Source organism: Nannospalax galili, unplaced genomic scaffold (assembly GCF_000622305.1).
Source record: "Nannospalax galili isolate Female #2095 unplaced genomic scaffold, S.galili_v1.0 scaffold3465, whole genome shotgun sequence".
Taxonomy (NCBI): domain Eukaryota; kingdom Metazoa; phylum Chordata; class Mammalia; order Rodentia; family Spalacidae; genus Nannospalax; species Nannospalax galili.
Window position 1 is genome coordinate 207,257 of NW_008353021.1, and position 17,885 is coordinate 225,141.

A 17,885-nucleotide genomic window follows, 5' to 3' on the forward strand; every position below is an offset into this window, starting at 1 on the left:
CCTAGCTGGCCTAGAACTCACTATGTAGACCAGGCTGGCCTTGAACTCACAGAGATCCGCCTGCCTCTGCCTCCCAAGTGCTGGGATTAAAGGTGTGAGTCACCACACCAGGAGAAAGTAGATTCTTAAATACAAGCAAAAAATGAATTATAAGCAACAAACCTGAAAAGGTTTTGTTTTGTTGTACAGCTCTTCATAAAGGAGACGCCATTTGTTAGTTTCCTCAGTTAATTCTGCCAGTATATTTTCTTTCTCAGTTTTCCTACATGGAAAAAATTAAAATTTAAAAATTAATTCAAAAATTGTTTTCTCCAATTCATTAGAAGTAACTGAGTCAGTAAATGGTGCTCGGATGCTAATTACCTCGCTTTTTCCTCTTCTAGTTGCTTCTTAAAATCTTCACCTTGTTGTTGGAGTTGGTTTTGCAAATCAGTTATTTTTTTAAGAGATGAAACTGTGATTTCTTTAATTTCTGCTTCTTTCAGTGTTGATCTGTTTTGCAGATCTAGAAGCATCCTTGTTTTGAGAAAGAAAATTCCACTAACCAACCATCTAATCATCATTTCAATTTTTACCCCCTTCTTTTTGAAAACAACAAAGCACTTGAATGAACTATTTAAGTACGGTAATTGTTTTTACAGAATAAATTCTTTCTGTTGTTTTTTGTAGACTACCTACTGCATAAACTCTTAATTTACAACTTAAAGCAGCAAAAGCAACCCACAGAACAATTCCTGGCATCATGGACAAATTCACCAAAATCAACCTGTGAGAAGGCACAGGCTTGGGCCCCGCATCTGTGGCACACACCTTGCATATTCTTGATTTGTGCTCTCGGCTGTCAACATCTGATGGTGAACATCTTCTGCACTTTTTTCAGCCTTGGCTACTTTTTCCTGTAGAGTTGAGTTCTCCATCTTAAGATCTTCTCTCTCTCTAATTGCTGATGCTTTATAGCTTATTAAGAAGAAAAAAAAGTTAATATAATTTCCTTACCATTGTATAAATGACACATATAAATGACAAATTTTATAGTTTATAGATTGCTTTTTTTTGCCAAAAGAAAAAACCCTATGTTAATGTACTTACACAGGTAAGAATTTAATGTTCTAAGGTAAGTACTAATGAGTTTACATGACACTTGTTTAATCAAGGAAAAAAAATCCAGTGGCTAGCATGAAAAAGTATACATACAGATGAAAAAAACTCAACCCAGAAACACAAAAATTACATAACAAAAAAAGTACACAATCTCTGAAACTCCTGTCATTGTTTCTGTCTCTGCAGATGCAGGAAGGGAAAGTATAAAGAACTTCAGGCTGATAAAATAGGAAACCTTTACTTTGGCAGGTGGTTCACAAAGGTCTTTCTGGGGAATTTATATTTAAGTGGAGGCACGACATCCTTCTTCATAGATTCTCTAGAACAGGAGTCTGTAGACAGGGTAAAGGATCCAGAGGATAGGCCGGGTGTGGTGGCCTTTAGTCCCAGCACTTGGGAGGCAGAGGCAGGCGGATCTTTGTGAGTTCAAGGCCAGCCTCGTCTACATAGTGAGTTCCAGGACAGCTGGGGCTACAAGGAGACCCTATCTCAAAAAGACAAAAAAAAAGAATTCAGAGGATAAAGATGATATAAATTCAAAGGCAGGCAATGCACATCCATTGAGAGCTGCTACCAGGACTGGTGGGAGGTGGTGGAAAGGCAACCTTCAGGAAAAGGTGAATGATGACACTATTTTGCAATGCTCCGAAAAGAGTAAAATTAGACAATGCATTATTTACACGGACCTGTCATAAAATTATAATGCACAGAGGTAAAAGAAGGAAACGGTAACTAAATGATTAGGAAAGGCATAGAAAACAGTTCACACTTGGGTTAAGCTATCAAGAATCTGTTGACTTACTGGTTGTCTTTTACGCATTCATATGTATTGATTTTATCTTTATGCTTCACAATTTATGTCAAGAATTATATTCTTTAGTATCTATTAAATATATTAGAGACAAGAAACCTCCTGCAATGATATACACCAGAGTAATACACCCAGAGTAAGGTAAGTACGTTGCATCATCTTTTCTAATAAACCCTTCTTTCCTCTCTTTTATTTCTCGAGACAGGATCCTGTGTATCCTAGGTTGTCAGAGAACTTGCTCTGTAGTCGAGTGAACTTCTGAGCTGCTGTCTCCACTTCCCCAGGATTAAAGGTATGCACCATGGTGTGTAGTTTATGCAGTACTAGGGAACAAACCTGGGGCTGGCTAGGCACTCTACAAAATATGCTAGATCCCTAGCTTGACCTTTTGTAAAAAGGGAAAATAACAAGGAGATGGGATAGGAGTTGAGGAAGTGTGTATATTATGCAAATGATTATTTTACCAAGAGATAGACTATGGGGAAAAATGTTTTGCTAAGAAGGTGCTGGGACTGAGTAGTACTGGATGACTGAAGAAAAAGCGAGGGTCAAAGGAGCTCTTTTAATTTATGTATTTTAAAAATGATTCCAATGCCAGGCGTGGTGGCGCACGCCTTTAATATCCCAGCACTCTGGAGACAGAGGCAGGCGGATCTCTGAGTTTGAGGCCAGCCTGGTCTCCATAGCGAATCCAAAAAAAAAGATTCCATATTAACATATATCCATATTGACTGATAAAAATTACTAATTTTCTTCTTTGCATTCTGAGATAGGGTCTTGCTATATAGCCCAGGCTAGCCTAGAACTCATTATACAGTTCAGTCTGTCCTTAAACTCACTCCAATTCTCCTGTCTCAGACTCCCAAGTACAGGGATTGCAGGTGTGAGCTACCATGCCAGGCCAGAAAAGATTTCTTATAATTGAAAATTAGAAAAGGAACAAATGATACGAGGTCATTGAAGGTTAAAACACTAAAATATTAGCTTCCACACATGGGACAGCATGCCTGTAACACCAGTACCCAGGAGGCTGAGGCGCAACTGCCACCAGTTTGAGGTCAGCCTGGGCTAACAGATAGTATCAGGCTATTTAACACTATGCTGTAAGAGTCTATCTGAACCCAAACCAATCCAAAGACTTAGAAAGTATTGAATAGGCAGGAAGATAGGATGAGTATAAATTTCCGTGTCCGTAAGTTAGATGACGATACAAAGGCTTCTGATTCATTAAACAAAATGATGCTATCAGAAACATAAGATGGCATGCTAAAGGTTAGCCTGAAATTTGAACTGGATAGTAGGAAAGGGAAATTTACCTATATGAATAGAGTCAGATTACCAGAAGCCCATTTATATTGGTCATTATGGAATTCAATGCCAGTCAGCCTTGGGATTGCTTTGCTCAGGGACTTCTGGAGGTAAGCGCTTCTTCCTACTCACACTGGACTTGACAGTAGATGCACCAAAGGAAACATACCTTTCAAATTGATCAGTAACATATCCAAGGTTTTGCAATGCACCACTATACTTCTCCTGTAAAATCTGGGTGGTGAGGCTGTGAGCAGCATTACTTTTCTCCAGTTCAACTTCTTTCCTAAGAGCAAGAAAAATTATGAAACACTAGAGAAACTGCATCATGCACCTCATGTGCTTCATGTTACTATATAGTTTAAAATTCAAATTTATAACTAATCTCATGGCATGACTGTTTTATGAATTTATTTGCTGACTTCAATTCTTTTGCAATGAGACAGGGTCTCAGTAAGTAGCCCTGGGTGGCCTAGAACTCCTTCCTCTGCCTCCTAAGTGCTGGGGTTAAAGGTATACGCCACTATGTCCAGCTAATGACTTCATTTTATCTTTTATGTCTTTACTATCTTTGCTTACCTTTCTATCTTTCATGTCTCATGCATTTATGTGGGTAATTTAAAATGTACACGGAAGAATTGAAAAGAGGAGAAAAAAAAAACCTGTAAAACAAATTTTACAGGAACAGTTAGGTATGTATATTTTTAATAATATGTTTCCCTACATTTTTTTCAGACATCCTTAAAGCTTAGGGAGCATTGTAGAAGAGAGGGCAGAAAGACTGTAAAAGTCAGAGGACCAGGATGCCTGTTGCTAGATAGTGTCTCTAGAAATGACAGGGAAGGTGTGTGCATGGAATCTCAACAATATAGTTATCTAAACAAGACCTGCATAATGACAACATGAGTTGCCAACGTGCACTCGGGATATTTCACAAGCTCCCACTTCTAGATGAAGAGCTAGAGGCAATTAATGGCTGATGAGGGAGAAAGAAAGTTTTCTTTAAGGATGAGCTCCCTCATAGGCTATCTAATCCCAAGTGGTCAGGCGTAAATGCATACACATATAAGCACCATTAAGCGGGCCCAACAGGTTATATACATGCATATGCAACAATTAACAATCAAAGAAATTCACAGGGAGCGGTAGGAGGGGAAATGTTGGAAGAGTTGGGGGGGAAAGAGGTGAAAATGATATAAATGCAGTATTAATGTACGAAATACTGAAAATAAATGAAATACTTTCTCCCTGTCCCTTAGAAGAGTGGCTTTCAATCCTTAGCTTTTTAAAAAAAATTAAGGCTAAAATTTCTAGTCCAGAAAGGAGTTTAGATAGTATCACATACAATTTGTTAATCTCATATAAAAGGAAGAATGTAACAAATACCAAAACTAATTTTCTTTCTAAGACAATGGTTCACTATTGTAGCCAGGCTACGCTGGACTGTGTAGTTCAGACTTCCCTCAAACTTTTCACCCTCCTGCCTTAGCCTCCTGGGTGCGGGATTCAAAGTGTGCTCCACTACGGCTGCCAGGTAACACTTCTGACTGTCATACCTACTTAGATATATCTGTGCTTGTGTCACCTGTCTGTGTCTAGTCCGTGCCTTGTAATTCCTACCTCCATCCATGCCCATGACTGACATGAAAATTCTGAGAAAACATACTAGAAAACAGTGTAAGTTTAAAGTCACATTGAATACAAGATCCTAGTAATACAAACTCTCTGAGCAGCTCTTCCAGGCGTTGCAGCTGTTGAGCTGTTGATTTGGTTTCCTCCTCCAGCTGCTTCACCAGCCTTTCGCTGTGCTCCTCCTTCTGCTGGACTGCATCCAGCTCATCCAAGGCAAGCTTTAACTCTCCTTTAAAGACATTCTTCTCTTTAACCATTTCCTCTTGAAAAGAACACAGCTGCTGCTGAAGATTGGAAGACAATTCCTATGTTCAAATAGACAACCCACAAAATAATTAGAAATGGCCCTGTGAGATTTCATTGAGACAATGAAATATAGTACAGATAAGAAGATGGAAACTAAATGAAAAAGCTTCAAGCTGGGTGTTGTGGTACAAGCCTTTAACCCCAGCACTCAGAAGGCAGAGGCAAGACGATCTCTGAGACTGAGGCACATATCAAATTTCAAGCCAGTTGAAGCTACAATGAGACCTAATTTTTTGGGAAGCTCAGTGGTTAAAAGCACTTGTTAATCTTGTACAGGACCGGGGTTCGGTTCTCAGCACCACTTTGTGACTCACGAACAACTGTAACTCCAGTTCCAGGGGATCTGGTGCCCTCTTCTGGCCTCCTTAGGCACCAGGCATGCAAACATTTAAGACACAAAATAAAAATGATTAAATCTTTTAGAGAAAAGTTTTAAGGAAACAAACATAAACATATTCACTTTACCCAGATTATATTTTATAACAACATCATGGCAAAACCTCCATACAAACTTTTATAAAACTAAAATTATATTTTTATGTTTTACAATTGGTATTTCTGTATACTTCAATATACTTTAGTCATGCTTTTTGTAATACAGAAAGTATATTATAATTTCAATTGTTATATAATTATTTCTAAGTTACATAATACATAAATTTCAAAGCTGTATAACAATACATCATCATCGAGAAAAACTTGTAGCATTTTCAGTGAAGTACATCTTATTTTTCAGTAGTCACCATCTCAATCTCAGGTATCCTCTCCAGAGATAATTTAATTTGGAACATGTATGCTTTTTGGTCATTGTCCATATATTCAAATACACATATACTTTTTTGTTATGATATATAAAAAAATCATAAAAATAGTTGAGCCCAGGGCTAGAGAAATGGCTTTGCAGTTAAGAACACTGACTGCTCTTGCAGAGGACCTGGGTTTGATTCCCAGCACCCACATGGTGGCTAACAACCATCCAAAACCCTGGTTCCAGGGGATCTGATGCCCCATTCTGACCTCTGAGCATGACATGGGTGCACCTACCCACGTGCAGGCAATAACACACTCATACACAAAGAAGAAAAATAATAAAAGAAAAAAATGAAAAAAATAGTTGAGCTCTTTCTAGATCAGTGTACTGCTGAATTCCTTCTGTTGTTTGCTGCCTAATGGATAACACTTCACATCAGTGCACAGGTACTTATTGATTTAGCTGTCCCCAAACTATTACAGGATCAAATGTTTTAATTTATGAAAATCCTGTTAATGAAAATTTCCATTTCACTGATTACTACTGAGAGCCCATCTTTCATGTTTACAAGCTATCTGAATATCTTGTGGATCTTACTTCCATCCTATGATCATGTTTCTTTTGTATTTTTTACTGGGCTTTTTTTCATTATTGATGTACACAATGATCAAGATAAACATCTTGTTTATATGCTATATTCTTTTTAAAAAACATTTTATATATTCTTTTTATGTGTATGAGTGCATTGTGTCCATGTATATAATTGCACCTGTGTTGTGCAATACTCACAGAAGTCAGAAGGGGGTGTTGGATTCCCTGAAACTGAAGTTACAGATGGTTGTTAGCCACCTTGGGTCCTCTGCAAGAGCAGTCAGTGCTCTAACTGCTGAGCCATCTCTCCAACCCTGACATTCTTTTATAAGACAATTATAAATACCTATACAGCCTACCTAAAACAAACATATACAAAGATCTGTGGCTAAATTTTCAGCATATAAATATTAATTACTCAGGATAAAATTGCTGGATCAAATTATAGATTCAAAGGTTTTCTGACACAGAGGGAAATTTATGATACAAAATAAGCAAAGGCTTTATTGAGAAAGTGTCTTCCTGTAGCCCCAGCTGGCCACCACATCCGGCTTTATAAGTACAGGGTTTTTTTTTCTTCTGGTGACTTATTTTTTTTTTTTGGTGTTTTTGGAACAGGGTCTCCCTGTAGCCCCAGATGTGGGCTGGCCTTGAACTCACAGAGATCCACCTGCCTCTGCCTCCCAAGTGCTGGATCAAAGGCATGTCCCACCATGCCCGGCAAGTACAGGGATTTTTTTTTCTTTTTTTTTGGTCTTTTTGAGACAGGGTCTCCCTGTAGCCCCAGCTGTCCTGGAACTCATTATGTAGACCAGGCTGGTCTTGAGCTCACAGAGATCCACCTGGCTCTGCCTCCCAAGTGCTGGGATTAAAGGCGTGTGCCACCACGCCTGGCCAAGTACAGGTTTTTAAAGATTGTAGTTAACTACCTTCTCTTGTTGAAGAAGTGATTCAATTTGCAATTCTTGTTGTTGTAGCTTTTCATATTCTTCTTTTTCAAGAACAAGCTTCTCTTTTAAATTTTGTATCTCAGAATGCATATTTTCAATCCTTTCTCTATTCTTGTTGACAAGCTCTTCTATAAAAGGAAAACATGAAAAACATCTGACTAGATGTTTATGTTAAGAAACTCAGTTCCTGTAGTATTTCCTTCTATTGCTTTTAGTATGTGCACAGATCAAGTGCGTTTCCAAAGAGGGGAAAAGTACTATCATCTGTGGGGCTAGAGAGATGGCTCAGCAGTTAAGAACACTGTTCCTGCAGAAGACCCAGGTTTCAATCCCAGCAGCCACATGGCAGCTCACGACTGTCCATAACTCCAGTTCCAGGGGATCCAACAGCCTCTTCCGTCCTCTGTGGGCATTGCATGACACGGGTGCACTTACCTACATGCAGACAACACATGCATACACATAAAATTAAAAAAAAAACAAAACTATCATCTGTGTAGTAGTTTGAATGAGACTGTCCCCGAGAGGTTCCAAGTATTTGCACACTTGGTTCCCAATTGGTGGCACTGTTTGCAGAGAGTCAGGGAACCTTTAGGAGGTGTGGCCATGCTGGAGGAAGCACATCACTAGGGGAAGGCTTTGAGAGTTCAAGACATGCCCACTTCCAGGCTGTCTGGCTTTGCTTCCTGTGCCTGCCTGAAGATGTGAGTACTCAGCTTTTTGCTCTGGTCACCTCCTGCCGCCATGCCCCCACCATGACAGACTCTTCCCTCTTGAACTGTAAGTCAGATTCTTCCTTCTATAAGTTGCCTTGGTCATGGTGTTTTATAACAGCAACAGAAAAGTAACTAATACACACAACGGGAAAAAACAATCCTCTGTATCATTACTATACTGTACATGCTAAGCAGTACTTTTTTATACATAGTACCTAACCCTTCATCTAAATGAAGTCACCAAAAATGCCACAGTACCTTTTTCTGTTTCAAGCTCCTGACATTTATGATTCAGGTCTTCTATTTGCTTAGAAAACATAACATTTTCTTCAAGAGATTGCTTGAGACTTAAAATTTCATGATTCTTCTCTTTCAAATCTCCTTCTAACTGCACAATATCAACTTTGTATTTTTCCACTTGATCTGATGCACAACTGCATTAAAAAATCATGTACAAGAGAATCATCTCTTTAGATACCAGAAAAAAATAACAGCAAAATGATTAAAATATGTTCAACAAAATAAGGTGATTTTTGTGTGTGAGCAAAAAACTTGGCATTGAATCTAGGACCTCCCATACATACACCAGACAAGTGCTCTACCAGCTGAGTTATAGTACCAAGCCATTAAGGTTCATTTTAAAGGCACCACTTATATTACCTAATTTCTTCGATGTATTCTAAGAGCTTTTCTGTCTCGGATCGTTCGTCAATCTTTTCTTTCTCTATGGAAACACTGAAAAAAAGGGAAGTAAATACATACTGCTTTCTTACTTAAAAACCACGCATAGTACTGGTTACTGAATAATAGTGCTAGACACTGTGGTATAAAGGTGACTCTAGAATGAAACTCTTACCCATTATTTTATGTGACTTCTCAGTTAACAAGTGAAATAAAAAGAGGAGGCTAGAGTTTATTTACGTGAGAAGCAAGACATAGATTAGAAATAACCTTATCACGCAGCCTTTCTGGCTCCCTCACCTACTCAGCCAACATTTATATGCCATGAAGCTTTTGTTCCAGGCTGGCCGGTAATCAATTACTTATGTAACTTAAGCTCTTCCACACAATCTAGCTGTGGATATACAGACAAAAGAAATAAAATCATGACACAGGAGACAGCAGCACTCCATGCTCACTTCAGCACGGCTCATGACAGCCAAGAAATGGAAGCAACCTAAGTGTCTATCAACTGATGAATGGATAAAGAAAATGCAGCAAAGATATACAACAGAATATTATTTAGGCATAAAAAAGAATTAGATCTTGTTATTTGTGATATCATGGATGAAACTGGAGTTCACTATGTTAAGTGAAATTGGGGATACACAAAAAGACAAATACCATATGATCTCACTCTGATGTGGAATTTAAAACACTGGCTTCATAAAAGCCAAGAGTAGAATGCTGGTTACTAAAGGTGGGAAGAATGGGGGAAGGCAGGGACGGGAGAGCCTGGTTTTTGTTTGCTTTCTGTTGCTGAGCTAAAACACTGACAAAAACAACTTGGGGAGGAAGTTGGAAGTCTGATGGAAGCAATTCCTCAGTTGAGGTTCCTTCTTTCCAAGTAACTAATTTGTATCAAGTTGACAAAGCTAACTAGGATAGTTGGTCAAGGGGTTCTAAGTTATAGTTAGGCAGGAAGAAGAAACTGGTATGCTATAGTAAGATAACTATAGATAACAATAAATGCTGTGTAGCTCAAAAAGCTAGGAGTTTGTTTTCACCATTTAGAAATGATGTTTGACAATGGCTGTATTTCACTCAACCTACCCATTACTCAATGTGTGTATCTATTCCACATTATGGTACCCTGTTACTAGTATGATTTTTACATATCTGTTAATAAAGGAAAAAGATTTGAGAAACAGGTCACACAATTCCTTTTGGTCACTTACAGTTTTCCCTCAAGCTGTACTATTCTGCCCTGGGACTCCTCCAGGTTCCTCTGAGTGGCCTGCAGCTTCATCGCCACACCTTCTTGTTTAGCCATCATAGTCTAGACAACAGACAGCGATCTTAGGAATGAGAGTGCGTGGCGGATGCAGGGGCAGGAATCATGCAAAGCCGCACTCACCCTCATCTTCGCTTCTCCCTTATTTCTCAGTCTCATCAACTCCAGGCTCAGCACTCTCAGGCTCTTCTGGCTGCCATCTTCAGAAAACTAAATAGATAACGTAAAAAAATTCACACACATTTTGGCTAAGCCATATATAAAATTACTTAAGGCCATTTGTGGTGGGATGTGCCTGCAATCTCAGCACTTGGGAGGTGGAGGCAGGATGATCAGCAGGAGTTCCAAGCCACCCTGGACTACACGAGATCTTGTCTCAAGAAACTTAAAGAAAAAACATTATTTAACTACTGATTACTGTGCCCATGATTGTAGCTATTCATTGTGTGCAATGTACTTTGGCAGAGAAAAGAGCTTTGAGCACAATTGCTGACTTCATGCCAGCACTATGTGTGTTCTTTCTTTTCCTTGATTTCCTAGTTCATTCTGAAACAGTCTGACTGATCACTTACCTTCTATGCTAGAAAGTTCACTGCAAGTTCTAAAACAAACCTCAGAGAGGATTTACTGAACTATGGTTGTTGAACAAAATTGCTTGGTATACCTGAAATATGCAGGATGAAGGGCGTATCCCAGGCTTACAAAATCAGAATCTCTCTGGGCAGAGCCAAAGACTCTATGCCTGTCTCCATGTGTGGACTTACAAGAAAAAGACTTATTGGCCGGTGTGGTGGTGCACACCTTTAATCCCAGCACTCGGGAGGCAGAAGCAGGCAGATCTCTGTGAGATGGAGGCCAGCCTGGTCTACAGAGTGAGTTTTAGCACAGCTGGGGTTACAGGGAGACCCTGTCTCAAAAACAAAAACCAATCAAACTTATTAAACTGAATAGTGATTTACTCTTCCCTCTGCTTCTGCAGTCAGTGTAATAAAACCACATTAAGTTCTTTAAGATCTATTATTTACTGACACGCACAAATGATTTCTTAAACATATTTACCCCATTGGTTATTTCCTACTGCATTCTCCCAAAACCTTTGATAAAAAGTTTTTTTTTTTAAATAAGAGAAAGATTCTTTTTGTTTTGGAGACAGGGTATGGCCATGTGGCTCAGGCTGGCCTCCTTGCCTTAGCTTTTGGGGATTAAGATTATGGAAGTGTGATACCACACCTCTCCACAGGAAGACTGACAAAATTCTGAGAATATGACAAAGGGTGAGAAAAAGTCGCACATCAAAACAAAAAGTAGCTTGTTCATTTATAACCTATTATGTATCAAGTATTTTAATAAACAAGATAAAAATGATCCTACTGAAGTGGGTTAATATGTAAGAAAATCAATTTAATAGAAGCAGTAGGACCAATAAATAGTTTGGTGATACCTAGTACATTCTATACAGAAACTTATTTGCCTTCTTGACATAAACTAATTCTTGGGATTTCAAGCCATAATTCGAATTTACGTAATTAGGGTCAGTGAAAGGAAAAATTTTCATACCTTTTAAGTAAACAAACAGCTCTACTACTTTTGTAAGTTGCACAAACGTAAACTGCCAAACAACTGTAATGTGAAGGTGTTATTTATTAATTACTCCATTTTAATATTATTATGAGGTTCAATACCTTGGATTTTAGAAGCTCATTAGTTCTGGTTAGTTCAATAAGCTTTTTTTCCAGAGAAGCATTATTTGCAGAGAGAGATGTTTTTTCTCTGACTGCAGCATTTAGCTTTGCCTCCATCTTCTCCAACTCAGACTCCATATCCTGGATACGCCTGTCCTGAGCACCACGCTCCTGCACAAGAACACGAATCTGGAAGAAAACCAGAAGATAACAAATGGTTAATACTAGCAGTAATGAAAGCATTAAACCTTCTACAAAGCCTATAGACTTGACATTATATTCATAGACATTTTATTAGCTATTTGAATAGTCACATTTATCTTATGATACATCTTAAAAATCTAAGAACAGAATAATTTTAATTGCCATAAATTTACAAGTGCACATAGCTATTTAGTCACTTAAAAGTTATATTCAGCTGGGTGTGGTGGTGCACACCTTTGATCCTAGCACTCAAGGAGGCAGAGGCAGGTGGATCTCTGTGAGACTGAAGCAAGCCTGGTCTACATAGGAAGCTCCAGACCAGCTGGGGCTACAGGGAGACCCTGTCCTTTAAAAAAAATGTAATAGGAATTCTTGTTTTCTCCGGTCCTAACTACATAAATTCAAACCATAGCTTAAGGTACTAAATATGTTTCTTATTTCAAGAAGGCAGAGGTAGGTGGGCTTCTCAGTGAATTTGGTTGGCAGCAGCAAGCCATCAATCTTTTGTTTCTACTAGTTATACAAACCAACAAACAACAGCAAAACAAAAAGCTAGCACTTGTCAACAGAAAATGTAGAAGCCTAAAACAAATAATGTATTTTAAATGTTTGGGGAGCGTTAAGGTGATGGCTCAATAAGTGGGCGAAGCACTTGCCACCCAAGCACAAGAACCTGATTTTGGATCCCAAGAACCCACGTAAATGCTAGGAGGGTGTGGTGGCCAGCTTGTGATCTCAGCACTCTGGGTGGACAGGGCATCTCTGGCAACCTAGCTGGACAGATTAGCTGAAATGCTGAGCTCTAGGTCCAGTCAGAGACTCTACCTCAATATTTAAGGTGGAAAGCAATGGAGGAAGACACTAAATGCCAACCATTGGCCCCCACATATGTGCACACAAACGTACACACACACACACACACACACACACACACACACACACATTTGGGTGCAACTTACCAACCTAACAACTGACACAAATGATCAGTTCTGACCCTGGCACTGCCACTCAGTCAGCAGTTATGGCAATGCCCCAGTCATTGCATAGGTACGTACCAACCACCTTATCCTCACCAGTATGAATGGTCAATAAAGACAGTCAGTAGTATTAAAATAAATAAAAGATCAGTGACTAAGCCAAAAATTATTTTTTTAAGGTTCTGATGTGGATGACATGCTAACCTCACGGCAGAACTGCTCAATCTGCAACAGAATCTTAGTTTCTCAACTCTGTGTAACTTTTCCCCCATTACATAGCACATTTATTTTCCAATAAATTGAAAATATGGCTTACCTCTTTTTCTAATCTCTTCAAATCTTTATCATTCTTCTGAGACTCCTTCTATTTAAAAGTAAAAGAACAACTATAAACTTACATGCCACAAATGTCACAGCTAAATTTAGTATTTACTTATCTGAAAAAAAAATCCAAAGTTCTAAGTAGCTAAATTCCATAATATTTAATTTTTGGTCTTTTGAGATGACATCTTACCGTGCAGTGCACACTGGCCTCAACTGCACAGTCCTCTCGCCTTAGCTTCTTAACTGCTGGGACTGAAGGCATGGACCACTACACTCAGGTTAACGCCAGTGTTTCCAACACTGTAGTTAGATTATGAAATACTTTATAGTGATTCAGCTGGTAAATAAAATGTTCTTAAAACCTGAAAATATTTCAAGTTTCAAAGTTTTCAGCCCAATAGAAAAATGCCTTTTCCTCAAAAGTACAATGAAAATACAGAGGTCTGTGGATAAACTATTGACTGTTTCCATTCTAATGTTAAATGGGAACATATTTTGAATATTTAATTAAGCTACCTCACACAGACTCCAAGGGAAATCACCTTAAAGTTTTCTATCCAAAGAGCAGAATGAACAATTTCAAAGAAATAACCTCTGATTCTAATTCTTTCATGGCATTTATTCTAATAAATAAGATAATATTCACATTATATCTTTTTGTGCATCTCAATCTTTCTGAGACAAAATCACGATCTTTGCCATATAAATATGGAACACAGTGCACAAACATCTTCAAAGAAATCTGTTTAGGTCTTTCTAAGGGAAAGACAGACCAACTTTATTAATTTCAAAATTAGTGGCATTTTCTGTTAGGAAAATCATTGGGGGGGGGGTCTATGCATACGTGTATATGCACTTCCTATGGAGTTTGTGAAATCTTTAATTAATTCAAAATTTTAGAATTGTATTGCCAACAAATTCAAGTCATCTGTTCACATTCATTTCTACAGACAGCATATATATTAATCTAACTTTGTCTAAAAAAAGTGTAAGAAAGCCAAACAGGTATTTAAATTTTCTAATAGTCCTAGTATAAATTAAATGAGTTGTTTTATATGCATCTCTATTTCATACATGTAGCACATATCAAATTGAATGTGTGATGTGACTGTGCCAACATTACAGTTTTACCTGAATAAATAGCCTGATTCTTAACTTTAGTATCTAGAGTCAGCCTGAATTCAGAGGGCACCCATTCCTCTAGATCTCTCCTGGAACTGGGCCGGTGAGCCAGGTCTCACCCGCACTTTTATTTAAAACTGTTTCTCCAGTTTCAATTGAGTTAACTAAAACTCAGATCCATACTCATCTTATCAGGTAGTCTTGCCCTTTCATCCCTAGGCCTAAAACACCTCATACACACAATGTCAAGCATTCTTCTCAATCTTCATTGAGAATATGAACACTCTGCCTTTCAGCACTTTGATTTATTAATTCTCAAGCATACCCACATTCACTCACAATCTTCAGTATAGGAAAAGTTGAGGTTCCTAGGGATCAGGGTCAAGCGCCAAGGTCACAAGAGCACAAGGCTTAGTGAGCTTGTTTGTAATAGCTTTTTGGGTGCCAGGTTAAGTAGAAATCATTAGTTCAGATTCTGTTCATTTTGTAAAAGTCATTCCTAAAAAAACACAAGTTTTATCAGAAGTATTTAAGTATATTTCATTAAAAATACAGAAAAAAGGTTACCTGTTTTAAAAAACATTTAGAAAGTTTACAATAGCAGGACTATTGTAAAATACGTATTAATTAAGATTAATGAACATTAAAAACTTGGAGCTGGGAGAATGGCTCTGTGGTCAATCTGTTGCCTAGCATGAGATTAACCCTGGGTTTGAGCCACAAGCCACACACACACACACACACACACACACACACACACACACTCACACTCACAAATAAATCTTTAAAAAAAAGCCATGGCAGCTGCAGAGGCACATACTTTAATCCTAGTACTCTGGAGGCAGAGGCAGATGGATCTCTGTGAGATCAAGGCTAGCCTGGTCTATAGGAGTTTGAGGCCAACTGGGACTACAGGGAGACCCTGTCTCAAGCCCCCTTCCCAAATAAACAAACAACAAAACTGTTCTAAGGGGCTGGAGAGATGGCTCAGTGTTTAAGAGCACTGGCTGTACTTCCAGAGGACTAGGGTTTGGGTCCCAGCACCAACATGGTGGCTCAGAACCACCCGCATGCATGTGCTCCATATACATACACACAGGTAAACATACACATAAAATAAATTGGGAAAAACAAAATAAAACAAAATACCCCACAAAAAATAAAAGTTTAGTTCTTAGCAGCACTAGACACATTTCAACTGCTCAATTGCCATACATGTCTAGTCAGTTCCACAATGGACGACACATCATAACTACAGAGTAAGAGACCTTGGTAACCGCCAAACGAATCAACAGTGTATCTATCACCTGATAATGCTTGTTAATTTACACAACTCCATAAGGAAGCAAAACTGCGTCTTAAGAACTAATTGAAAACAGTAGGCTTTTGCATAAGCAATATTATAATGACAATAATATATTCAGGTATTTTCAATTTTTCTGAGACCAGGGGTCGCATGGAACCCAGGCTGGCCTTGAATTTCTAGTTCCCCTAGCTGCTTTTCAGGTACTAGGGTTACAGGTGCATGTTACCACACCCAGTCTGTTATGAAGAATTTAATCTACCCCTTCAACAGTTTTTAAGTAGCAACCTTCTTTTAGTCATTGAAAATTTTATTTTTCCTTATCCTTCATCAACACTTATCTTTCCACACAAAAAAAAGTCAGACAAAGAAATAAACAAAAACTAAAACAACTCAGATGGTGGGAACAAATCAAAGCATGACATAATTTGTAAAGGTTTACAAGGTAATGTAAGATTTATCTATACACAGAAATGACTAAATGGGGATTATTCTATAATTTTGAGCTAAGATCACATTCAAACATAATAGATTTACTAATTAACAGGAAGAAGGTAAAGTCTGCTAGAGTTCTAAAGACAAGTATTTCATTAACTGCTAGACTTTTTAAAGATTTTTATTTTTATTTAATGTGTGTGTGTGCATGTGTGGATGCCACATAAGTGTAGGTGCCAGAAAAGGGTGTCAGACCTCCTGGAACTGGAGTTACAGGTGATTGTGAACCTCTGATGTGGGCGCTGGAAATCAAACTTGGTTCATCTGAAGAGTTGCAGGCACTCTAAACCAGAGTCAGCTCTCCAGCCCAGACTTACTTTAAGTTTGATTTATACATTTAACCCATTCAAATCAAATACAATGCCTTGTAGGCATGTTCTCATTGATAAAATAGGTACACAGTTGTCATGTAAAAGTTTCTCACCTTTGATCCCAAAGTCTTAGCCTTTTTCGCTGAAGTAGGCAAGGTAGTCTCTTTATCAACATTAAGATTTTGTTGAGATTCTGCAAAAAATGAATTAAAATGACCATGGCTGGTGTTTATACATTTTAACCACATACAACCAAAGTTCCCAATTTCTCATGGCAAATAGTAATAAAACAACATAAAGTTTTTTTTTTTTTTTTTTTTGGTCTTTTTGAGACAGGGTCTCCCTGTGGCCCCAGCTGGCGTGGAACTCTCTATGTAGACCAGGCTGGCCTCAAACTCACAGAGATCCACCTGCCTGTGCCTCCTGAGTTCTGGGATTAAAGGTGTGCGCCACCATGCCCAGCCATAGAGTTATCCTTTTGATTACATTTGCAAATAAATACTTGTGCAATATTTTTATATACCCAAAATCTTCCTTATAATTATACATTAAAAAAAAATTTTTTTTTTTTTTTTTTTGTTTTTTTTGAGACAGGGTCTCCCAGTGGCCCCAGCTGTCCTGGAACTCACTATGTAGACCACGCTGCCCTTGAACTCACAGAGATCTGCCTGCCTCTGCCTCCCAAGTGTTGGGAGTACAGGCGTGCACAAACACGCCCAGCTTAAAAATCTATTTTTATCCTTAATTACATGCATATGTGTGTGTGTATATATATGTATGTGCACACGAATGCAGATGCCTACAGAAGCCAAAGCATCATATGCCCCTAGAGCTGGAGTTAGAGGTGACTGAGCGCTGTCTGGTTTACTAGGAATCTAACTTGGGTCCTCTGCAAGAGCACTATGCACACTTAATGGTAGGGCCATCTCTCCAGCTGCCTCCCCGCGCCCCCCATTCCTGATATTCTTAATATTCAGACAGAAAGGTTAAGGTAGTTATCAAAAAGGAAACTACGTATCTGTGAATAGTCACTTAATTTTACTGGCTACATACAGTATAATTACCAAAGTAGTATTTTGTACTTGATTTTTTCAAACATACATTAAATCAGAATGTTTAAATATATATCTAGCTATATAGATTTAGAAGTACAGTAGCATTTTAAAATTTAAATAGTATCACTTAAAATGTTAAAAGCTGGGGCTGGAGAGATGGCTCAGCAGTTAAAAGCACTGACTGCTCTTGCAGAGAACCCGGGTTCGATTCCCAGCACCCACATGGCAGCTATAAACCGTCCTTAACTCCAGTTCCAGGGGAATCCGAAGCCCTCTTCTGACCTCTGTGGCA

At 38.4% G+C, this 17,885-nt stretch overlaps 1 protein-coding gene across 2 annotated transcripts in view; it reads right to left on the reverse strand.

Annotated features, from left to right (window-relative positions):
- Hmmr (hyaluronan mediated motility receptor) overlaps nucleotides 1-17,885 on the reverse strand; it is a 32,259-nt gene that overhangs the window by 9,994 nt on the left and 4,380 nt on the right. Inside the window, exons 3-15 of one of the 2 annotated variants that reach the window (XM_029554632.1) lie at nucleotides 16,652-16,731; nucleotides 13,300-13,347; nucleotides 11,803-11,991; nucleotides 10,244-10,330; nucleotides 10,065-10,165; nucleotides 8,827-8,901; nucleotides 8,425-8,600; nucleotides 7,430-7,578; nucleotides 4,943-5,157; nucleotides 3,390-3,506; nucleotides 811-957; nucleotides 364-516; nucleotides 163-262 (exon numbers count right to left, since the gene is read on the reverse strand). In XM_029554632.1, the coding sequence (XP_029410492.1) occupies nucleotides 163-262; nucleotides 364-516; nucleotides 811-957; nucleotides 3,390-3,506; nucleotides 4,943-5,157; nucleotides 7,430-7,578; nucleotides 8,425-8,600; nucleotides 8,827-8,901; nucleotides 10,065-10,165; nucleotides 10,244-10,330; nucleotides 11,803-11,991; nucleotides 13,300-13,347; nucleotides 16,652-16,731 (1,637 nt within the window). The remainder of the gene's footprint in view (nucleotides 1-162; nucleotides 263-363; nucleotides 517-810; nucleotides 958-3,389; nucleotides 3,507-4,942; nucleotides 5,158-7,429; nucleotides 7,579-8,424; nucleotides 8,601-8,826; nucleotides 8,902-10,064; nucleotides 10,166-10,243; nucleotides 10,331-11,802; nucleotides 11,992-13,299; nucleotides 13,348-16,651; nucleotides 16,732-17,885) is intronic. The other variant, XM_029554633.1, reaches the window with a different exon arrangement.